The sequence below is a fragment of the Desmodus rotundus genome, chromosome 9, assembly GCF_022682495.2.
Source record: "Desmodus rotundus isolate HL8 chromosome 9, HLdesRot8A.1, whole genome shotgun sequence".
Taxonomy (NCBI): domain Eukaryota; kingdom Metazoa; phylum Chordata; class Mammalia; order Chiroptera; family Phyllostomidae; genus Desmodus; species Desmodus rotundus.
In genome coordinates this window covers 42708006-42732292 of record NC_071395.1, presented here as the reverse complement: position 1 = coordinate 42732292, position 24287 = coordinate 42708006, and the positions used below count along the sequence as shown (strand labels likewise).

The window sequence follows — 24287 nt, the reverse complement described above, 5'->3', positions numbered from 1 at the left end:
GAGGCAGGGCCATCCCTGAGAAGGCAGGACACACGCAGGGCACTCACCAGAAGTTGGCCTTAGTGAACTGCTCCATGTAGAGCTGTTCATCCGTGAAAGGTGCGAGGTGGACATCACCAATGGTAGGGAACATGTTTCCTGGGAGGCACGGAGGGGTGCTGGCGTCATGGTGGGACATTCTGCAGGGCCAGGCAGAGCCTCCAAAGGGCCCCAGGACCCCCAACCCTGGGCTTTCCCAGCCTCTCATTCATTCATTCATTCATGCATTTGTGCAACACAGAGGTACTGAGCACCTACTCTGCCAGCGGCCACGACGAGCACTTTACATGCACCGTCTCACCAAACCTGGATTGCCAGCCAGGGAGTAGGAGTGCCTGTCCTGAAGTCCCATAGCTAGGGCTTGGAGACAGGAAGGAACCTGCCAGAGCCTCAGGGTAATCAAGTTGTGCCAGGGGTCCTGCTCTGTAGCCAGGCAGTGCCACTTTATGTGCCATCATCCATGGACGGCCGGGGAAATGGGGAAAGTGAAGTGCTCTGAACAAAGCAAGGCTGAGTCCCAGGCTATGCCATAGGGACCTCGGGGGAGCCAGAGGCTGGGTGGAGGGTCACCTGAAGCCCTGTCACTGGGGCTGCCCAGGCTCTGGCAGGCAGAGTGGACCTTCTGGTCACCCTGGTCTGGTACATGGCTTGAAATGGGAGGGGCAGCAGCGTCCTCCATCTGTGTGACTCAAGGGCTATATGAGTCAGGGTCAGCAGCTACCTCAGTGAGTCTAGGGCAGAGTCAGCTGGCCTCCAGATGTAGGCCTCCCTCCTTCTTCCTACGTGGGGGGCACAGGGAGGTGGGAGCTGAGGTACTAGCAAGAATCAGGCTGGGGAGGGGGAGGGGAGATGTTCTACTTTGGCCCAGAGGCCACTCACTAGGCCCCTACACAGGAGGTCTGCCAGTCACCTAGAGCATCATGGGAAAGTACTCCACCCCTGAAGGCACCTATGTGTGAGGGAATGCAAAGAGCTTCCTGAGGTGGAACAAAGGACACTCATGCAGGCAGAACAAGGGGGTGTTGCTGGCCCCAGGCCTTATCCTGGGCAGGCTGCTTGAACAGTGGGGTGGAATGTGCAGCTGCCCACCAGAGTCTGCCTCTTGTCTGTCCTTATGTCCCATAAGGAAGAGCCCACTCTGCTGGGCCACCCCCACAGCAGGCTGGGCCACCCCCACAGCAGGCTGGGCCACCTAAAGGGTAGAATGGGAGGAGAGTAGGGTGCACTCAACCCCCTGGGGAAGCCTAGCTTCCCACACTCACACCTGGGACACAGGACACCGCTGTGGGAAATGGCAGTCACCACCCACCTCCAGGAGTGAAGCCCAAGGCAGGTAGGTCCCTGCAGCCTGGACCCAGGAAGGCCAGAGGTGCTCCCCCAGAGACCAGCTCCCCCTGCCCTCCACCCACCATGGGGCCACCAGTCTGCTGGGTTCCCACACTGCTGTCCTGGCCAGGTCCTCTGGCCACACGTACATGTGCACACACACTACCCTGTGCTTGTACAGGAATACTCAAAGACACACAACCTAAACCAAGAAATGGACACACTAGTAGATGTTCAGGACGGGGCACAGACCCCACCCCAGGGCTGTTCCCACAGTGGCCCAGTAAGCAAGGAGCATGGACGGGCAGGCACAGTGACACAAACGTGGGCCACTGATAGGCATGCCAGGCAGCTAGCTGCCCCTGCGCCACACTGATCCTTGCCCCATCTCCCTGGCTTGGAGGAATGCAGGCGCTGGCCAGCCAAGGGTTCGGTTTCTGGGCTAGGAATGCAGATGACAGGTCAGCTCCTCTGAGCACCACAGGACACCTTCCACAGCTGCCACATTCCCAGCCAAACACTATCCCCATGACACAGGGCATGAGATGGCAGGTAGCCTGGAAGCTCTCAGGGGACCTGGGGGAAACCCCTCAGTACCATGGCCAGGCAGGCTAAGCAGGTGTCTCTGGCCTTATCTGGGGCAGTCTGGGCATAGGGAGTGGCAGGGGGCCGGGGAGGGAGGGAGCAAGGGAGGCATGAAGGCTCGGGTGCCCTTAGCACTGCAAGCCACTAAAACAGGCCAGCAGAGAGCTGAACCACAACTGTGCCCACTGAGTAGCAGCCAGGGGCACCCCAAGGAGCCCCAGTGGGCATGCCTGTGGTGCCAGGTCACGTGCCAGCAGGGACACTCACCACCAGGCCTCAGGTACTTCTTGGCGTGGAGGTAGCTCTCGAGCATGCGCTCATTGAAGAGCATGTAGCCCATGGGCTCTGAGATAATGATATCCACCTGCTCAGGGAGCGAGACCTCTTCTACCTTCCCGGGGATGACCACGATGCGGTCGGTGAGGTTGTTACTCTTCACCAGGACCTGTGGGTGGGCAGGCCAGAGGGGTCACGGGGGTCTCTGCCCCCACCCATCCACCACACATCCTCAGGGAAGGGAGGACCTCCGTCGCCATGTAGCCACCCAATTCCCTCTGCCTTCTTCGTCAGCACCCTACCCAGAGCCATGATCAGCCATGGCCTCAGTTCTCCCTGTCTCTTCCCGCTGCAGCTCCTGGACCCCTCACGTCGCCTGTACCCTGATGGACAACCAACTGCTAACGGCAGGGGGAAGATGGGGATGATAGGCTTGGCTAGACCCATTGAAGCTACCCTGGGACACACTCTCAAGCCCAGCTACTCCAGTGCTAGAAATCTGTCCTGTGAACATGACCTCACACAGGAGAAGTGGCATGTGTATGAGGAATTCAGCACAGCATCTGCTTGGGCTGCAAAGTCTGGGAAGCAGCCTAAGTGGCGATAATAATGTATCTACACAGTGGTCCGTCTAGGCAAAGGATGCTCTGTGGCCACTAGAAAGAGTAAAGAAGCTCTTTGTAGGATGACACAGTGGCAGGCAAACTGTTAAGGGAACAGAGCAGGTGCAAGATGGTGGTGGGCTACCATATGTGTAAGAGCCCGGCAGGCAGAGGAGAGCACACGCTTGCTGTGGGAGCCACCCAATAACTCAGCAGAGCTTGCATACATGTCCCTCCCTGCAACCCCTGATGTGGGGGCTGGGCAGCTGGGGATGAGTGGTGGGGAGGGGATCAATGTCACTGTTTACCCTTTTGTGGCTTGTAGGTTTTGAACCTTGTAAATGAAGGTTTCATTTTGAAAAAAACAAAAAAAACAACAAATGAAAAAATGACAGCTTAAACTAATGAAATAAAGCCATGTTGTTACCCCCATTTCACAGATGTGGGAAGTGGGGTTTGGAGAGGTGGGCTGTTGGCCAGGTCCAAGATCCCACCCTGGTCTGTGTGACTGCAAAGTCCCTTGAGGCATAAGGCTGTCAAGCCTCGGAAGACCCCAAACCACCCCTGAACCCGGTAGGTGACCACCAGTCATGGAGGGGACACCACCTCAGGCCCAAATTTTGGGGACAAGAGACCAAAGAGGTAATGTCCACAGATCCCCCCGAATCCAGGGGTTACGTCTCCTCTCCAGGGGGCTCCCAGCGGGGCCAGTTTCCCAGGCTGGCACAGGCACAGAGCTGAAGGACATGGACTGGCTGGGGTCCCAGTGGGCCGCTGACCTCGGCATGCTGGGCCATGGTGCTGGCCTCCACAGCATAGATCTTCCTTGCTCCAGCTTGGGCAGCGAAAAATGACAGGATCCCAGAGCCACAGCCAACATCAAGAACAATCTGAGGAAGGATGGGGCAGTGAGAAGACACCAGTGAAGGGATGGTGATCATGATGATGTGCACGTCACCAGGCTCTGGCTCCCTGCAGACCCAAGCAGCGGAGAGCACCCTGGGCCCTGCAGCCTGCCTCCCCGTGGCACAGGCCAGCTGACAAGTTGGTTTCTGAGCAACCTGGGGCACAAAGGAGCCCCTAGTTCTGGATCTGAAGATGGTAGAACAAAATTTCTGAAGACAGCTAGGATGTTAAAACCATCACATGCTCTCAGACCCGATTTCAGAAGGACTGATTGGGCTGTGAACTTCCTATGCGGCATGGTGGACACCTGGCTGTCACAAGCGAGCCTGTGGTTTCTGTGGGAATGAGTACTCACTAGGTAAAGACACCTCTGAGCCCTGCAGCATGACTGCTGAGGCCCACACAGAGGGCCGGAGGTGGGCAGCCCCTGATCACAGGCCCCACGGGGCATTCCTGAGTCTTGGGAGGAGCCCCCAGGGAAAGCTTACTCAGCCCCAACCCCATGGGCCGCACGGACGCTGAATCCGCTGGGCTGAATACTATGGTTCTCCCCAGAAAATGGTGCAACAACTGAGAGGTATCCTTCTGGGACCTCTGTAGCCTTTGCAGGAAAGAAAGGGGCCTGGGAGGTGTTAGAGTGTCGGTGGCAGTGGCTTCTGGTTGTGTAATGACCCTAGCCCAGGGATTCAGCTAGTGGCTGGGCCGGGCCACATGAGCTGCCCCAGACCTGGGCTCAGTGGGCACACTCTCAAGGGCTGCTGGCCCCAAGGCCATGAGCTCTTAGAAGAGTCCATTGCTAGTGTATGGGAGATGATCCCTCATTCTAGGTTTGTCTGATTGTGCCTATCAGCAGAATCAGGACAAAAGTTGCTAGTGGTGACAGGTATTTGCAGAACTGCTCTGGGTGCAGTGGCAAACACAGAGGGAGTGTCCGGAGGGGTGCTGGGACAGTCAGGTGGGAGAGCCTCTCAGAGCTCTGGATGAAACACGAAATAAATGCATTGCCATCCCGGGAGAGCTGGAAGAAACTTCGCTGAAGGAGCGTGCACTTCCCAGGCCCCAAGCACTGCTTCAGCATGGCACACACCAGCAGCTAGGAGGAAGCTGGGGGAGCGGATGGTCCTAACACACATGCTGCTTTGTCCAGGACTTCCTCCTAGGCTGCAGGGGTCAGGCCCTGGGGCCCAGGGGGCTTAGTGTCCTGAGGGAATTCTCAGCAATGCTAGGGGGACGTGACCAAGGCAACGATCATACCTTGGTCACATGGACCATGTTGAGAGCCCCCAAAGATAAGTCAAGGAAAACATAAGCTCTCACTGGGTTCAAAGTGGGGAAAGGAATAAACTTTCACTTATGAATACAGATACTCTGTACTGCTTTCTCTTTTTAATCATGAGCATAGAGCACTTCCTCAAATAACATTTCATCCAACATCACTCGTTACAATGTTGGTGAGATGGCACAGAAACCGAATCTTGTTCATATCAATTAGCCGAAGGTAAAACTGGTGTCCTTGTATGCCATTTCACTTAAAGTCACTGAACCTATCAACGACATGAAACGAGGACTCACTGTATAATACTTGGTGCTATTTAAAAAAAATCTTAAAAGGAATTAGGGAAGTAACTAGATAAATTACACTACATCCATGTAATTTGATAGTATGGCCCCAGACACACCATTAGGTGGGGAAAGAGAATTCTGCGTGAAGAGCATGTAGTAAAACACACACATATACACACAGGATAGGGTCCGGCAGAAGTAACACCTGCCTGAGTGTGGCTGGTAGGCTACGTGAATGTCTCGCACGAGGCGGACAGCAATTTGAACGTTTCACCTACACTGTCATATGGTGTGCTTGAGTGTGATATTGTTATGTTACAGAACGACATACTTATGATTTTGTAATTTAAAAAAGGGGCATTGTTTGTGCCGGACCCTGTGTACAATATAAAGTAACTCTAAAATACATGTGCTGGTCCATGCATGGGGAGACTGGGCAGTGGTTGCTGTGGAGGGAAATGACAGAAGCCTTTCCTGTCCATATTGTGCATGATGGGTTCTCTGAGTTTTTACAAAAAGTAGATTTTGCTTTTGTAACCAGAAAAAGTTAAAGCTAAAATCCATGAGCAAAGGAAAAAGAGAGAGGCAGCTGTTGCACTGAGGCAGGCACAGAGCCTGAGGGAAGGGCTGTGGCGAGAGGGCGGAGGGAGGCAGGACAGGCCCTGCTCACCTTGTCCTTGAAGTCAGTGTGGTTCTGCAGTATCGCACGCTGGTAGGTGCCTGTCCGCACGTAGTCCTGCATCATGTTCTGCTGCTGGGACAGGTAGCCATAAAACTGGAACAGAGACACGCCAATGGCACAGGGCACGCGGTGGCACAAATGGCCCAGGCCATGGCCCGAGACAGCAGAAGGGTCACCTCGGGCACAAACTGCCTGTAGGAGGCTGCACCCTCTCTGCTGGCCAAACCCCTCTGGCAGCTGCTGGCTACTCCAGGAGAGGGAGCGAGAAGCCAGAGGCAGCCCCCAGGAGGGAAACCTCCACCATCACCATGGCCAAAGGACACAGCTGTATGCCACCTGGACCTGGAATCCTCCGGCAGAACTCAAGATTTGCCACAGGCAGAGTTCTGGGATCAGGGGCCAGGTGCCCCATCTTAGGAACCCCAAAGAAGCAGCGTAGATCAAACAGAACCCTAGGACTCAGAGCGCCAGGCGGGTGAGGTGCTGCGGGGTCTCTCTGTAAGACAACGGGCGATCGGGAGGCAGCGTGGCACCTGGGCAGGGGCACAGGCTTTGGCATCAGGCAGGCCTGGCTTCCCATCTTGGCTCTGTTGCATAATAGCTGTGTGACTTGGAGCAAGTCACTTAACCTCTCTGAGTCAGTTTTCTCATCTGCAAAATGGGGACAATAATAGTACTTACCTCCTAGAGTTGTTGGGAGGGCTCAAGCGCTTCCATACGTGTGAAAGCGCTTGGACCAGTGCCTAGCATGCCCTATGTGGTCGGTACATTCTATCTGTGCTGTTATTACTCAAAACACCTGTGGACTTGAACTTCACCTGCACTCAAGTCCTTCTAGCAACCCTCCTAAGGCAGGCCCTGGCATCTCTGTTTCACAGATGAGGAAACTGAGGCCCAGCAAGCGGAGGAAACCTGCCCAAGGTTACGCAGCTAGTAAGGGGCAGAGCCAGGACGTGAACCCAGGTGGGCCTGCCCTGTGCTTCGCGGCCTCCCAGGGGCCATCAGTTGGTGACGGCCTGTTCGGAGACCACATGTACCCACCTGGAAATACTGCACGGCGGAGGACTCCTCCGTCCGCTCACTGAATACCGACCGCTCCAGGGTATGGCCCCGGCAGGTCTTCAGGATGTTGTAGAAGGAACAGAAATCTGGAAGGGGGAAGCCGGGTCATACATGGCAATTTGGGGGGGGTGGGAGGGTTTGAATGAGCCAGTGGCCCTCTGTCTAGCTGCACACCCTGACTTTCGTGCACTGAGTATGTGTGATTTGGTGATTTTTTTCCCCCAAAACAATGGTAAAACTAAAGGAAAAGAAGGGCAGCCAAGCCCGCCACTTGGTGCCTGACACAAGAGGGCAAGCTTCTTGCACTGGAGAGTGAATGTGCTCCACGCAGCTGGCAGCCATGGGCCTGGGTGCCACCTCACCAAAGGGCAGCGTGGCTGAAGCCTTTGCAAAGCACAAGCCTGCCGGCCTGGGTGTCAGACTTCTGGGACTCACCCTAGCAAGTCCAGCCAGCTGTGCACAGCAGTGTCTGTGAATGGCAGTGGACACAAGGGACACCACCACAATATCCCATAACGGGGGACTGGACCTGAGTGGACACAGAAGCACTTCAGAGAACCAATCACCATGGGTTTCCTGGACTGGATGTTATGTAGCCTTTAAAATTAACTGTATTTATTAGCAGAGAATGACGACTGCTAAATTGTATCAAGTAAAAAAAAAAAAAGTAGAACAAAATCACAGACAGAAAGTAGAAGGGCAGGTGCCAGGAACTGGGGAGCAGGATGTGGAGTTAGTGTTTGGTGCACAGGGGATGGGTGGCCTGAGGCTGGTCTGGGCCATGGGGTGTCCCCTCCATGGGGGCACAGGGCCAAGTGAGGCAGCTCCTGGGAGCTGGGTGGCCGTGGGCAGGGGGCTTGAGCTCTCTGTGCCGCCCACCAGAACTACTGCCCTCTGCTCTACAGTGACCGAGCCTGGTGGCTAGACCTCAGGCAGTCTCCAGCCCTGGGCATCTGACCACCTCCATGGCTGCCCCCCAACCCTGAGCCACCACAGGCCTCCTCAGTAACCCTGTGTGTCTGCTTGCGTCCTCTCAGGAAGGTCTGTTTAAAACCTTTCACTGACTTCTCTCTGTGCTCCCCAGAGAGCCACTGCCTGCCTCAGGACTTTGTCTCACCCCCATCCTCTGCTGTCAGAAGGCCAGGCCCCAGACCCCACCTGACAGGCTCCTCCTAGAGGCCTGGGTGGCAGCCCAGCCAGGTTGTTAGAACAGGCCTGTTGGAGAAGAGGACATATAAGCCAAGCCCAGGACCTGAAGGAGTCAGTGAGGGAGGGTCTGATGCAGAGTTCTAGGATTCGAGAAAGTGCTGCCCAGGGACACATCTCTACACGGGAATAGGGTTTTGAACAACAGTGGGGCCTTCACTGGGACAGATGGATGGGCCACAATTTAACTAGGGTCCAAGCCCCTACCAGCCACAGCCCAAAGCCTAAGACCCCCAGCCCTGGGAGCTCTCTGAGCCACTGGGCCAGAAGGAACGCATACCATTGGGTGTGGCAAACTGGATGAGGACGCTGTTGCAGCCCAGGGTGATGATGAAGGACTGCTTGCCCACGCGGCTGCACTCCGTCTCACGGGACACCGAGCACTTGAACACACATACATCTTCATCTACAAGGAGAGAGGTGGGCGTGAGCTGGCAGGCCCTGGGCCAGTGAGCAAGGCTCCCTATAAACTGCCTTTGAGTCTTGTCCTCACTACCCACCTCCTTCCCTCATTTCCAATTTTTCCAAGGTGCCACAAATCCCTCCCTGAAAGTGCTGCCACGTGCCCTGCCTGCCCAGCCCATGCAGACTACAAGGTGGTAGCCAATCAGGTGGTGGGGATGCAGGGACACAGCCTGTCCAGTGAGAGAGAACAGCTGTCCACAGGGCAACCAGGGCTGAGACAGGGAGTGCCCGGAGCTGCGGGGCCCAGGCAGATATCCTGGCCTAGGACATTCCCTCATGGAGCATGTCCTGGTGGCAGGCCTGTTGCTCATCCAGTGGGAAGACACAGCGACAGAAGGGCAACTTTGGCAGGGTCAGAGGGTCCCAGGATCCTGGCGGGGGCCCAGGCCCAACTGAGAGTCAGGCATTCATTCGCCAATTCTTCCGTGTCACATGGAGAGGAAGCGGGGACTATTGGTGCTGAGATGGGGGTGGAGAATGAATTGGTGGTGGCACCTCTACTTCCTTCAGCTGAACCTTCTTCTCCTTGCATGTACGCAGCATAGTGATCATGAGCGTGGCCATTGGAGCCAGACAGCCTGGGTTCATGTTCTGCCTCTGATGCTTACTGTGGCACATGGGCAGGTCACTTGGCCTCCCTGAGCCTCAGTTTTCTTATCCATCAAATGGGGCTAATGATGGGACAGGCATAGGGTCCAGTGCACACAGGAAGCACTGCATCCACGTGCCTGCCACTATTACAGTTCCTAGTCACTCATTCAACCGACGCATACAACAGCTGTGCCCACTTCAGCCCAATGGTAAACTTAGCATTACCAGGAACAGGACAAACTCATATAACACTGTGGCCCTGACGTAACACAGCGGACAAGCGTGGCATGTCATGCATGCTTAGCAAAATTTTACCCCGGTCTCATCACAAGGGGACAACAAACAGTGACAAATCATGAGGCAGTCTTGTCTCTTCAAAAAGGCCAATGTCAGAAAATACCAAAATTGCTGGGAACTATTCCAGAAGGAGGGAGACTAAGGAGACAAGACCATCAAATGCCAAGTATGACCTGGACTGGAGCCTAAGAAAAAACTTTTCAAGAGCTATAAAGGACATCCAAGGAAATATAAATGCAAACTATAGATGCAATCATTTTAAATGATTTGGAGGTGATGACAGCAATGTGGTTCCGTAGGAGAACGCCCTTATTCTCAGAAAACACATGTGGAAGAATTTCAAGTGGATTCTGGTGATGTTTATAACGTGCTTTGGAGTGGCTCATCAAATTAACAACAAAATCTATGTACAGGGAGAAGCACAAGTACAAGTGTGGCAAAATGTTCCCCATCACCCAGAATCACCAGAAGAGTCTTTAAAAAATTTTTTTTAAATTTTATTTTAGAGATAGGGGAAGGGAGGGAGAAAGAGAGGGCAAGAAACATCAATGTGAGAAAAATCAATTGGTTGCCTCCGGTACAAGCCCTGACCAGGGACCAAACCCACAACCCAGGCATGTGCCCAAACCAGGAATCAAACTGGTGACCCTTTGGTTCGCGGGACGAGGCCCAACCAACTGAACCACATCGGCTGGGGGACAGAACAGTCTTGGGCAAAAAACAAAGTTCAAAGACTCACACTTCCTGATTTCAAAACTTACTATAAAGGTACAGTAATCGAAACAGAATAGTCCTGGCAAAAGGCCAGACATCAATGAAACAGAATTATAGTACAGAAATAAACCTTTACGTTTACAATTAATTGATTTTTAACAAGGGTGCCAAGAACATTCAGTGGGGAGAAAAGAGTATCTTCAAAGAATGGTGCTGGGATAACTGGATCTCCACATGAAAAGAGTGAAGTTGGATCCCTACCTCACACCAGACACAAAACCTAACTCCAATGGGTTAATGACCTAAATTTAAGAGTGAAAGCTATAGAACTTCTAAAAGGAAACAATGGAGTAAGTCTTCATAATTTGGCAAAGGAATTGGCAAAGCTTTCTAGACATGGTACCAAAAACAAGAATATCAAAAGAAAAACTACATAAATTGGACTTCACTGAAATTTAAAATTTTTGTGCCTCAAAGGACACTGTCAAAAAAGTAAAAAGACAGCTTACAGAATGGGAGAAAGTATTTGCAAATCATAAGCCTGTCATATACTAGCACCCAGAATACACAAAGAGCTCTTTTTAAAAATAATTATTTATTTAGTTTTAGAAAGAAGCTAAGGGAGGAAGAAAGAAAGGGAGAGAAACATTGATCAGTTGCTTCTTGTACACACCCCGACTGGGGACCAAACCTGCAACCCAGGCATGTGCCCCGACTGGGAATCAAACTGGCAACCTTTCGCTTTGAGGAATGACGTCCAACCAAGTGAGCCACATGGCCATGGCTACAAAGAACTCTTAACAACAAAAAGATAACAACCCAATTCAAAAGCGTACAAAGGAATCAAGGAGACATGTTTCTCCAAAGACACACAAATGGCCAACAAGCCCATGAAAAGACGTCATTAGGAAATACAAATCAAAACTACTATGAGATAGCACTTCATACCTACTAGGATGGCTATACTTTAAAACAAACAAAAAAAAAAGCCCTGGCTGGTGTGGCTCAGTGGATTGAGCGTGGGCCTGAGAACCTGAGGGCTGCCAGTTCGATTCCCAGTCGGGGCACATGTCTGGGTTACAGACCCAGTCCCCAGTACAGGGGGTGTGAGAGGCAACCACACACTGAGGTTTCTCTCCCTCTCTTTCTCCTTCCCTTCCCCTCTCTCTAAAAATAAATAAAAAATGTTATTTTTTAAAGAAATTAAATTTTAAGTTTTTTTAAGAAATTAAATTAAAAAATAAATTTTATTTATTTTTTTAAGAAATTTAAAAAAAAAAACCCAGCATGAAACCAACAAGTATTGGCAAGAATGTGGAGAAACTGGAACACTTGTATCCTGCTTGGTAGCAATAGAAAATGGTGAAAACAGTTTGGAGATTCCTTACAAAGTTAAAAATATAGTTTCCATTTGACAGAACAATCCCACTTGTAGCTAGAGCCAAAAGAACTGAAAACAGGTATTCAAACGAATACCTGTGTGTAAATACTCAAAGTAGCGCTATTCACAACAGCCAGCAAGCAGAAACTCAAACGTTCATCAGCTGCTGAATGGATAAACAAAACGTGGTGCATCCACACAGAGAAATATTATTCAGCCATAAGAAGGAATGAAGCCTGACACGTCTGCCAGATGGATGAAGCTCAGAAACATGATGCCCAGTGCAAGAAGCCAGACACAAAAGGTCACATATACACGATTCCACTAATACGAAGTCTCCAGAATTGACGGATCCAGAGACAAAAAACAAATTGGTGGCTGCCAGAGGATGGGAGGAGGGAGGATGAGGAATGACTGCTTAATGGATACAGGTTTTTTTGGGGTTGATGAACATGTTTTGGAACTAGACAGAGGTGATGGTTACATGATAGTGGGAATGTACTAAATGCCACTGAGCTGTACACCTTAAAATGGTTTACATCACACAAATTTTACTTCAATAGAAAAAACTGTTCCCAGTGGGCGAATGTAAAGGGCCTACAGGTGTTCACTGGGCCCCTTGCTCTCCTCCTGTGTAGTCTGCGCATTGGGCCAGACCCTGGAAAAGGGCTGCCTGAGCCACAGGGCGGGTTCTGCCAAGCTGCCTCACATCTCAGGGGCCAGGTCCCGCTAAACTGGGGTGGGGGTGAAGGCAGTGCTGCAGGCTCACAGCCATGTGGCGCTCACAGCCGTGCGGCACTCACAGAGGACTCACACAAGGTACTCCTAAGTCCAGCTATAAGCAGGTCCCAGGAAGAAACCCCAAACCTTGGCATGGTGCCCCCGCCCACGCCCCTCCTGGGATAGGAGATAAGCCAATCCATTGGCTGAGCCAGAGTGACAGCGGGCAGATCAGTGAGGGCCTGTTTACAAGGCAGCCTGGTAACCTCACCGGTTGCCCCAGCGCCCCCTGCAACCTGGAGCAGGGCCGGCGACCACAAGGACCTGTGGCTGAGCGAAAATTGGCGGCATCTAGAGGTGCTGGGCTTGGGCCAGAGCAGCTGGGGCTGACGGCAACCTGACCTATCCCATCACAATAGTGGCACCCAAAGCTAGTGAAGCCTGCCTTTTGTGCAAGTCACAGCTATGCCACCCCACAGGCCCGTCCCTGGTACATAGGAGGTATTTGGTAAATATTTCTCACACACATACACACACACAAAGGTGGGTCATATTCCTACCTGCTTTCAAAAGCCTCAGAAGTCTGAGCTCTCGGATAGGCAGTCAAGGCCATGCATGACCTGTACCCCTCATTCATCAGCCTCTCCACTGCCCAGCCCCTTCCCCATGGCCACATTCAACCCTCCCGCAATGGCCCAGCTCTGGGCCTTCTTACATTCTGTTGCCCTCTGTCCCTCTCGCCCTTTCTCTCACTAGGATGGGCCCTCAGGACAGCAGGTAGGGGTGGTGGCATTGTGCTTCTACCTGCCCGTGGCCTGCTGCACATGGGGCTCAGGTTCACCCACTGTCCACAGTCACCTGTAGCCAGGTGGAGCACCCTGCTTCCTGGTTCCCTCACGGTTCCTCACGGGGAGAGTGTCCTGGGACAGCTTCTCCCCTCGGTAAAGGGGCACAGATCTCCTGGGGCCTAGACCCAGCAATGACGATTAGGTCCCCCCACAGGCACAGCCGGAAACCTGCTGGCAAACTTAAAGGCAGATCCCACCCTCTCAAATCACCCTTTATTCAGTCAGCTGGTGAGCCACAGAAAAGGCAGGAACTTGAGGCCTCTGTGCCCCGCCTCCAGAAACCAACCTAGAGCGCACAGTTTTGTCACACAGCTGGTGTATTCGGGGGCTACTCCCCAGAGAGGTGGGGGACAGGAAGCAGAAAAGGAGTTAGCAGGCTGCTGCGACAATTAAGTGGGGGTGAACACAAAGGGGGTGGCAGCCGATGGCTGTGCTGGGATCCCACAGATTGTGGTCAGCAGAGCTGTGTTCCTTTTCTCTGCAGTAATAGAAACAACAGCCAAGCTGTGGCCAGGCCCACTGTCTGGGTCAGTGTTCTCTGGAGAGGCTCTCCCTAGGTGGGGTCTGAACAGGGAGCATGAGAGAGATCAACCCAGACCGAAGGAGGTTAATCTGCCACAAAAGTGTGCCCTCTTCCTGGTCCCAGCTGGGCACCATGGGCTGGCCTCCCTCCCACCTGACACCCTGCTAAGTCTGCCCTACTGAAGCTCTAGGGCTAAGGGTTAAGGGACCGAAATCACCAGGGACAACACCACTGGGTAGGTGTGCCCAGGTCAGAACCACAGTGAGGTCAGAAAACCACCCCACCTATCTTGCTCCAGGGAAGCAAGGCCCCTGCAAATCCATATCATAAACACAGAGGTCCCCTGGGGAGCCAGGCCCAAACCCTGCCACACCCTTCCGGGGCTGGGATGTCAGACTATGCGGAACAACATTCTCCAGGGGCCAGGCTCTGTTCCTGCACTTTACAGGAACCCCTCATAGCACTCCTGTGGGTATCTACTGTCACTGCCCCCTTTGGCTCAAATGAGGAAATGGGCTCAGACTGGTTAAGTATCTAACTCAAGGTCACACACAAGCCAGTGGCTCATTTGACTGGCTCCAGGGTCTGTGCTCCTGACTGACAGGCTGTCCACCCCTCCTAGAGCAGGGTCAACCAACTTTCTCTGTAAAGGAGCAGACAGTAATAAGTATTTTCGGCTTTGTGGGCTATATAAACTGCTACTATAACTCATCTCTGCCACATACAATATGTAAACAAGCAAGTGTCGCTGTGCGCCAACAAAACTTTATTATTGGGTCGGCCAAAAAGTCCATATGGTTTTTTCTGTAAAATAAAAGACACAGTTTTCATTTTTACCAATAACTTTATTGATTTGGATATTTTGAGTATGTGGGCTATCTCCTGCTATGGGCTTCTAGTGGGTATAGGCCAAGGTGCTTCTAAACGTCTTCCAACTCCTAAGAGAGCCCCACAGCAAAGATTTATTTGTCCAAAATGTCAGTAGTATGAAGGAACTTTGCAAACCACTTTTGATACGTTCCATCAGTCATAGCAACTTCTCCATACACTGCACAAATCTTTTTTTGCATTTTTACCTTTCTTAAAATAAAGCATAATATGCTGTAAATGTTGCATATCCTCTTCCATCTTCAATATTAAAATAGCTGCACAAGCCCTGGCTGGTGTGGCTCAGTGGACTGAGTGACGGCCTACAAACTGAAGGGTTGCCAGTTCAATTCTCAGGGTACATACCTGGGTTTCGGCCCAGGTCCCAAGTTGGGGGCATGCGAGAGGCAACCGATGGATGTATCTCTCACACTTCGATGTTTCTCTCCCTCTCTTTTCTCTCCCTTCCCCTCTCTCTAAAAATAAGTAAAATCTTTAAAAATAAAAAGTAAAATGGCTGCACAAAACTTCACCATTTTTTTTTTTAATGCACACTGGTATGACAGCTGTCACAATACAATCAAACAAAATTGTTTCAAATGAAGTTAAAGACAGCTAAGTGCTAGTAGAGCCGTCATATAGAAAAAACATAATGGACTTTTTGGCCAACCCAATACAAACCCAGCAGGGGCGTCTAGAACTACAGGTGCAGGAGACTGGATGCTGAGCCCTCTCCTCCACCTACTTCATTTGCTCACCAGACATTGAGCAATAGAGACACAATCCCCACCTGGGAGGTGTGAGGTGAGCAGGGTGGCAGTTATGAGGATCCCCAGGTGATGGGCACCGAGGCCGGGGAAAAGGGCCACAGTGGGAACCTAAAGGTGGCACCTGATCCAGCCTGGGAAAGAGACTGGGAACAAATTCCCCGATGAGAGGAAACAGGACATGGGAAGAGACAGAAAAGGGGCTGCGACACTGAGATTCGTAATGCAGGGCCGGCAGAAGTAATGCCTGCTTGAGTGTGGTTGGTAGGGTAATAATAGGAATGTAATAATTTATAGTTCCAATGTGAACATTTCACCTAAAATGTCATATGGTGTGCTTGAGTGTGATATTGTTACACAATTACATGCTTATGATTTTGTAATAAAAGATTTTATAATAAATAGGGGCATTATTTGTGCCAGACCCTGTATATATTTGTTCACTGTTCCTGGCACAGAGCTCCTAAAACTCTTGGAATTTCCTAAGCGATAAGAATAATAAAAAGTGTCTGTTGTTTCATAATGCCCCTTTCAACCACTGCAGAGTTAGTGAGGAGACCCTTGAAATGTCCCTGAGGATGAAGGCTGCTTGTCAGAGGTACCAACCAAGTATTAGAGGGTTGGAACTCTGAGTCTCCCCCACCCCACAGCTATTAGTAGCCAAAGATTTAGTCGAATGTCTACAAAATAAGGCCTCCATAAAAACCCAAAAAGACTGGGTTCTGAGAGCTTTCAGGTTGGTAAACACCTGGAGATTTGGGGAGAGTGGTACACCTGGGAAAGCATAGAAGCTTCATGCCTCCCCCACACATACCTTGCCCTATACATCTCTTCCATCTGCTATTCATGAGGTAAAGCTTTTTATAGTGAAGTGAATCTGTTAAGCACAATGGTTTCCTCAGTTCTGTGAGCCACTCTAGCAGATCTGTCAAACCAGAGGATGGTGTCAAGGGAAAACCCAATTTATAGCTGGTAGCTCCAAAGCACAGGTGACAACCTGGATCTGCTACTGGTGTACAGTCTTGTGGGACCCACCCCTTAACCTGTGGGATCGATTACTATCTCCATGGAGGTAGTATCAGAACTGAGTTGAATTACAGGATACCCAGCTTGGTGTGTGGGAAGTACGCCCCCCCCCCATACTTGGTAATCAGAAGTGTTCAAAGTGTTCAGTGTGCAACACACAGGAGGAATTTTTTTTTTTAATAGAGAGAAGGGAAGGGAAGGAGAAAGAGGGGGAGAGAAACATCAATGTGAGAAAGAGATATCAATCAGTTGATACACACCCCGACCCGGGACCAAACCTGCAATCCAGGCCTGTGCCCTGACCGGGAATCAAACTGGCGACCCTTCAGTTTGCAGGATGATGTCCAACCCACTGAGCCACACCAGTCAGGGCAGGAGGATTGATTTTCTTTGGAGAGGCCCAGAAGGGAGAATGAGAGTGATTGAGACAGTGTGGCTGTGGCCCAGGGAGGTTGCCAAGACAGACTCCCAGGCAAGACAGGTGATTTGCAGGAGGGTTGTTGAGGGGTCACAAGAGGGCCTGGTAGAAGCATAGCTCAAGTTTGGCTGCTTCCACAGCCACTGGCAGCACCAGAAGGACCATGTGCTGAGAGAGACAGGACTGAAGGAGGAGCTGTTAGCCAGATGAGGGAGGCTCGGAAAGGGACAGCTCTAGAGGTGGCAGAGTGCCTGCTACCTGCCCATCACAAAGCTGACCTCCTTGTCGGCTCCCTGGACAGCACATTGGGATTCAGGCAGTAGGATATGGGGGGACCCTGAGGCACAGGGGGCTCCCTGGTCCTAGCTTCAAGGAAACACTCAGCTCACCACCTTACCCCAGGCCCAACTCCCAGGAATGCCTCAAAAGAGCTGGAGGCTGACACACAAACATCTGCCTCAGGGGCGCTGACCAGCAGTCCTGGATGGCAGGCCAAGCCTCCAGTCCCTCCCAGTCACAGTTCCGAATACAGCTGACTTGCTGTGGTCTCTTGCCTGCTTCCACTCCTCCATGGTTCCCCAGAGCCTTTTGGAACAAGTCCAAACTCCTTATAGGGCCCATGAGCCCCTGTCAATGTCTGAAGCCTCGTCACACCTCTTCATCTCTCCAGTCGCGCCATGCTGGCCTTGGCCACCCCCCAGAACATGGGCAGAAAGGACTTCTCTCTGGCCTCCATGGCTCCTGAGACCCAGAGCATCCTTCTTCTCTTTCCCTTATCCCTGTTACCTTCTCCTGGAGATCCTTCAGAACTTTCTGGACAAGCCCCAATTGCAGAGTGGCTCCATATCCAACACCCTCCTTGCACAGACCCAGGGCTCTGCATGTGGAAGGCACTCGGGGATGCTGACCTGCATGGAGGCCTGGGGCATGCAGGCAGGGAGGTGGGGCCCCTCCCTACATGCAGGAAGCAGCTGCTGTGGGAGACTAGGCACCTAGGCCCTGACCTAGTTCATGGCCTGGGATGGTCACTTAGCTGTTCAGAGACACTGGGTACTGGGTGGCCCTGCACGGTCACTTTTCTGCCCCTAGTGTCCTCCTTGTTCTACCCTCTTGCTTCTGGAAAGTAATGAAGGAAGCAGCAGGGTCTCAAGCCCTTTAGGCTGAACAGACCTGGGTCAGAGGGACAAAGAGGAACAAGAACAAAAGGCCTGGAGTTAATTAATCTCTCCTCCAGCAGAACCTTCCATCCTCATTCATGATGAGGAAAGTTCTTCCCCTCATGGAGGACAGGGAAGTAGAGGATGAGACGGGAAAGCAGCCACCAGCTCAGGGGAAAATCAACAACACAAAGGCTACATTTCCAGTCCTTGCTCTCCAACAGGAAACCTACTACAGCCACCAAATGAGGAATAACCTGGGGGGCGGGGGAAATAGAAACACTTGTCCAAATGTGAGGTCTTCTATTAAATTGCCTCCTGCTGCCAAATAAAACATGGGCTGTTCACCTTCTAGAGGGAAAACATTCCAAGTAAAGGGGGGAGACATGGAAAAATCAAGGTGCTCTCCCTAGCCCCCCATAGCGGCTTCCCTCTGCTTAGGGCCCCTGGGCAGCTCCTGCCTGCAGCCACCCTGTGCCAAGCACAGGTGCAGGTGCCCCAGCAGTGAACAGGATGCCAGGCCTGTCTCCCCACACTCACACGTGCCAGTGGGGGGCCAATGGCACATGGTATACCAGTAAGAAGGTAGGGTAAGGGGACTCAGGGGGTCTGATCACACAGATGTGGAATACCAGGCAGAGTACAGACTGCCTCGAGGAGGGGACAGCAATCACGCCAAGCCAGGATCTGGGTGATGTGGGGCTCGAGTCCTGGAAGGACACCTCGCCTACAGAAGCACAGGCCCCACTGCCCTGGAGGCAGCGATTAAGTCTCCAAACTGTGGGCCCTGGAAGCTTCCCTCTGTCCCTGTGTGGTATGGTGCCCCATGACCAGCAGAGGAAACAGGTCACTCTCCGACCATCCAGCAAGGAAGGCCAAAAACGGCAGTGGTTAAAATGATGGGTGTCACAGCGGACGTTGGTTCAGGGCCAAACTTGCCGTTCTCCTGCTATGTGACCATGGGCTTCAGTGTCCTCATCTGTCAAAGGATCACCATGACACAGCCACCCGGAGGGACTGGCAGCCAGGCCCAACCCCTGCCTTCACTCCTGACCTCAGGGACCCAACTGTGAAATGGAAATGAAATGGTGGTAAGCCCCTGCTGTGAGGATATCTCACTGAGCTGACAGCGGTAGCAGCAAGTGTACTGGGTACTTCATGACTGGGGAACAGCCATTTTGACCATGGTCAGATCAGTCCCAACTGGGGAATCCTAACACAGCCCAGCCTCCCTCTCCAGAGGTAACCCGAAGCCAGGTGCTCTGGTGCTGTCCTCAGAGATACTCAGCCGTTGTTGCCACGCACTGGCCTGTGCCATGGTATTTTGAGGACCGGGAGGGTCACCCCAGACTCCCTGGGCAGGCCTCGTGCACCCTGTGGCATCTGAGCATCTCTTCCCAGGTCCCAACCCAGCAACCCCGTGTCTTATCCCTACAGCTCTGCTTATGGACCGTCAGCCACACTCCACCTAGATTGGGACTGTTCAAAGCAGCAGCAAACCTAAATACTTACATGAGTGAATGAAGGTGCAGTGCAGCCAATGAAAACAGATTTCAATCTGCAAACGCTGCCACGTTAGGATAACCAAGCCTCACCGTTAAGCACAGAACAGTGTAAAACATATGTGCCGTGGGTGTAAAAAATGAGAGGGGGAAGGGTGGGGCCAGGCGCACTGCAAGCCTGGGCCTTGTCTACAAAGAAACAGAGTGAAATGACTCCAGTAGCTGCCTCTGGAAGGGAGGTGCACTTTTCATGGGCACTGTCCTCTCCCTCCCCCATTGTTGAAATTGTGGAACTTTAAGCACAGTGGGGGTCTTGGGGAGAGATTTATGCAAAAGTGCCTGGAAAATGGTGTGGGAACGTCACACCAGACCACCAGGTATGGGGACAGGCCAGGATCTGGAGGAAGAAAAAGAGGGACTCTTCATGTTACACCCTCCTGAGCAGCTAGAATTTTTACCCTGCGTACAAAAGACAACCAGACAAAAGGCAGTCAGGACACTGCCTGTGCTGGCCCCAAAGGGAGCAGGTCTGACCAAGGGTGCAGCCCCCGCCAACGCTAGATAGGGAAGAGCAGTGGGAACAGGCCCTGGGTCCTGCCCTCTGCAGACTCAGGGCCTATGACCTAAGGGTCCTACTAGGGCTGGAAGATGGAGCACACCAGTACCTCAGCCTCCAGCCACTGTCTTCCCCAGAGCAGGCCCGCACCCTTCCCACCCCCTTAGTGGGTGTGATGGAGGAGGGGCAGTGGGCTGGTCAAGTCTGAGCACCCAGGGCCACTAGAGGCTCAGGTTTCTTTAAGCCTGAGGCAGCAGGCCTGCATTCCAAGCAGTTGTCACCTAGGAAAGCCGTTTTCCCCCTGAGGGGGAGACCACACGGGAAGGTAGTTGTCAGAACCCTGGTTCTGGAACCAGTTAGCAGGGGGACCCTCACCAAATCCTCAGCTTCCATGACTAGGAAAATAAAATAATGCATTGCTCCGTGTCATCATAGGACTCACACACCCTGCGCTCAGCCCAAGACCCAAGGGCACACAGCAGGTGTTGTTGGCCCCCATGTCCCTAAGGCCAGAGGTAGATAGTAGAGAGGAGTTCTAGAAAGAATTCTGGACACAAGGCCACACTGGAGCCCGACCAGGCTAGGTGCGCTCCTCAGGGACACCTGGCTGCAGCTGAGAGAGGCACCAGCTTCACGTAGTGCTTGGGCACATCTTCATTTAGGCTGGGTCTTTAGACCACACCAAAATGGTCCCTGGTGAAGGCTAACCTCCTAGAACTGGGAGAACACAAGGTCACCTCCCTGGGAGGAGACAAGATGGATGGGGGGCCCTTCATTCTATCCGCGTTTTATTTCTCAAGGTAGGGGTGGAAGCACACAGTGTTTGCAGTATCTGTATCCTTCATTCCTCAAAATATCTTGCAATAACTCAACACTGCCACCTCTGCTAGCCCAAAAGCCTCATGCTGAATCCAGGGTTGGCAATTTACAGGCAGCTGGAAAAGTCAAATAGTTAAATCTACTCCAAGAGGGGCTATGAGAATTCAAGAGAAGACACGTTTCCCATGAGGGCTAATCACTGCCAAAGTCACCCAGCGGCAGGGTGACAGGACTCTGGGCAGTGCATGAGCAGGGCTGAGAAGGGGACAGGCTCCTGGTTGGAGAGGCAGCCATCGGGGGAGCAGCAACTCCCCCTACCCCAAGGTTTCCTGTTGGGACGTGGGGAAGGTACTACTCAGGCCACAGGCCTCTCTACTGAATTTGGGAGACTGCTGGAGCCACTCGGGAAGGTAATACCCTGAAAAATAGTGGGCAGGGCCACACCACGCTAGTCCGTGAGCTGACAGGCTTGAAAAAGGCCCCTGCACTAGAGACAACGAAACCTCATAAATCAGTGATGGCTTGGAGAGGTCAGCGGCCTGAGAGGGGACACTCAGCAGGGGCTCCTCTCCGGGAAAGGCCAGCTCTGTCTTCTGCAGTTGAAGGATTTGGGCCCTGCAGGCCTGATCCTGATGGTCCCAAAAGAAGTCTAATTGTGAGGTATGCAGAAGGGTAACCCCAAGCAAAGGAGGACCAGACAAAGAAAGGGCCTGGCTTTTTTGAAAAGAATCCTAGGGAACTGATTGGGTGGGAGCTATTACATGCAAATATCTCCCCATCCATGCTAATCAGCCACAGCCAGGCTTTGTGAGCTACAAAAGGGACAGCAGATGTGCACCAGTTCTTCGGCCCCTGAAAGCACAGGGGCTTAGTGAATAATTATGAAGGGGTGGGGGTGAGCAAGGAAACAAACAGGCCACCCCAGCCCCTTGCTGCTCCAGAAGCTGGGCCGCCAGCCTCCTTCACCTGCCCTCTCCTCCCCAGCTATGACTTTGAAGCTGTGATTTATGCAATACGAAGCACACATCTAATGTCACACAGTGCATCAGTTAGTGCTCCCAATCACCTTCCAGGGTACATTTAATTCGTTTTTAAGTGGGAAAACCAAGGCACAGAGCTATGACATGCTGGGAGCAGCTCAGCCTGGGGACACAGCAGCTTGTGAGAGACAGCTTACCACCTCCAAGCCTCCAAGGAGGAGATTTGGGCCCAGGAGGCTGTGGGGAACTAGGCTCTGGGCCCAGACAGAGCCAAGCCTGGCTGGTCAACCACGACTGACAGGCGCCGTCCCCCTGCTTGAAGCCACCACTACAGGGAGGTGGTAGAGCCTTCTTCCTATGGCTGTGAGGGATCACTGGGGGTTCCCCCCACCTGCAACACACAGCAGGAGCTGAGCAGGCAGTGCTCTGCAAGGACTGAGGCAAGCAGAGGAGGACCTCTGCAGAGGAGACACTTAGAGAGGCCTGGAAAGCCAGGTTGGCAGGAGGTGTGTCGAGACCCCCAGAGCTGTACAGGGGGACTGGCTCTCTAGACAGTTGGTACACTCCATACTCTGGCTCCTGCAGCTTAGAGGATAAAGCAGGAAGTTGAACCAGTCAGGGGTCTGAGGACCGATAATGTGGCTCCTAGTAGGAAGAGGGGCTGCCCTCCAGCTGGCCAAGGGGCCTCAACACACACCCCAGTGTGGCTCTGGAGAGGCGGAAGAGGCTGGGGACGGGGCAGGGACAGCCTCACAGGGAATGACTGATGGAGGAAACTGCAGCCTGGGACTGACGCTGACTGGAGTACCCCTGCCAAGACCCTTCTGAAAAAAAGGTTTTGACCACTGGCCCAGAGGTGAAACAGGATATCCTGAGGCCGCAATGCTGGCGGAAAGGCCTCTGCCAGGCCCCTGGGGCTCAGGAGGTCCGAAGGGCCCCACCAGGAGCTTACAGAACAGGATGTTTAAGTTAGGGAGGGCCACTGCCCACCCACCCACCAGCCTCACCAGATGTGAGTCCAGATGTGGTGCAGGCTACAGGGGACACCATAAGGGACTCGGCAACTGGGTAGGAATAATGAAAAACTGGTTTTGGGCTCCAGAAGGGTACATGGGGCCATTGCCCTGACATAGGACAAAGACAAGAAGGGGCAGGTGGGTGCCTCCTCCATGCCAGGTGCCAGCTAAATCTCCTGGTATGGCCTGGACTCCTCCCCCACAATGCCCAGGAGGAAGCAGGGTTGGTGACCACTGAGTCCACCTGGGTTGGCATCCCGACTCTGCTGCCCACCACAAAGTGCCTCGTTTACAAAAGAGGTTAGGAGCATGGCTACTGTGGCTCCCCACGGTGTATGCATGGTGTGGGGAAGAGAATAAGCTGATCTCACACAACTCACGCTTCCGCTGAGCACCCTTGTGCCAACAGCGCACAGTAGACGGCACCCTTTGGGGCTGTTCTACAGTTCAGCAAGTCAATGAAAGTAAAGCGTCTGGCACACACTCCAGCTCAGTAAACATTAGCCATGGTTAGGGCCTGGAGGAACCCATAAGCAGGGCCCAGGGAGGGGGCCGAGGGGAGTCGAGGCTAGGCTCTGTGGAGGGGCCCCCAGGGCACGCAAGAGAAGTCTGGAAGCTCCAATCCAATCTGCCTTTGCCTTCTCTCCAGCTCAAGGAAGAATCTGGAAAGTTCTCCGGAATGTCCTTCTTTGGTCTGCAAGAGGCCCCCCCAGTCTGTCTTTGATTATTGATTCCCATGCCCCCTGCAGGGAGTCACAGGAGCATCTCTTTTTCATTAAGGCACTGATCCACCAGGGTCCTTTCCTTGCCCAGAATCTCAACAGTGCCTGGTTGTCAGGCAGGTTTCTATCCATAAAACCATTCCCCTCTGACATGTGTAACACTCACAGCGAAAACGAACCCCAGCCACAGGAACACAATTAGCGGGGGAGCAAATCCACCAACGATCTAAAGGAAAATCAGCCCAGACCCGCTCTTGCCAAAGCAGTGGGTGATGAAACACTTGAAAGAAACAGACAAAAACAGGGAATAAAAGGAGGTTCTCCCGTCTCTGTGTAAGGAGTGGGGGTGGGGAGGAGACAGAGCCCCCCTCCCTCCAACCAGTCTAGACCTGTTTTCAAGAATGTTCTGCCTGGCAGCACCTGACCAAACAAAAGCTACCCAGAGGCTGAGGGACAAATTCTAGGCCTGGTTCTGGGGGCAGTTAGGTGGGTGTACATGACTGTCAAATGCACCGAACAGGACATCTAAGGCCTGGGCATCTGTGTGTTGATTAAACAAATAGGTAATCAAAAGAATAACTCACCACAGGAGACACACAAGGGCCACGGAGTCACCATATCCAACTCCTGCATGGCTGGGTGGGGCCTGGTCTCAATTTCCTTCATATAAC

The 24287-nt window shown here is 52.7% G+C and overlaps 1 protein-coding gene across 2 annotated transcripts in view; it reads right to left on the bottom strand.

The window, feature by feature from the left end:
- CARM1 (coactivator associated arginine methyltransferase 1) overlaps positions 1–24287 on the bottom strand; it is a 43156-nt gene that overhangs the window by 7904 nt on the left and 10965 nt on the right. For both annotated transcript variants that reach the window (XM_053930700.1, XM_053930701.2), the window contains exons 2-7: positions 8528–8653; positions 7021–7127; positions 5968–6072; positions 3608–3718; positions 2218–2395; positions 48–138 (exon numbers count right to left, since the gene is read on the bottom strand). In XM_053930700.1, coding sequence (XP_053786675.1) covers positions 48–138; positions 2218–2395; positions 3608–3718; positions 5968–6072; positions 7021–7127; positions 8528–8653 — 718 coding nt within the window. The remainder of the gene's footprint in view (positions 1–47; positions 139–2217; positions 2396–3607; positions 3719–5967; positions 6073–7020; positions 7128–8527; positions 8654–24287) is intronic.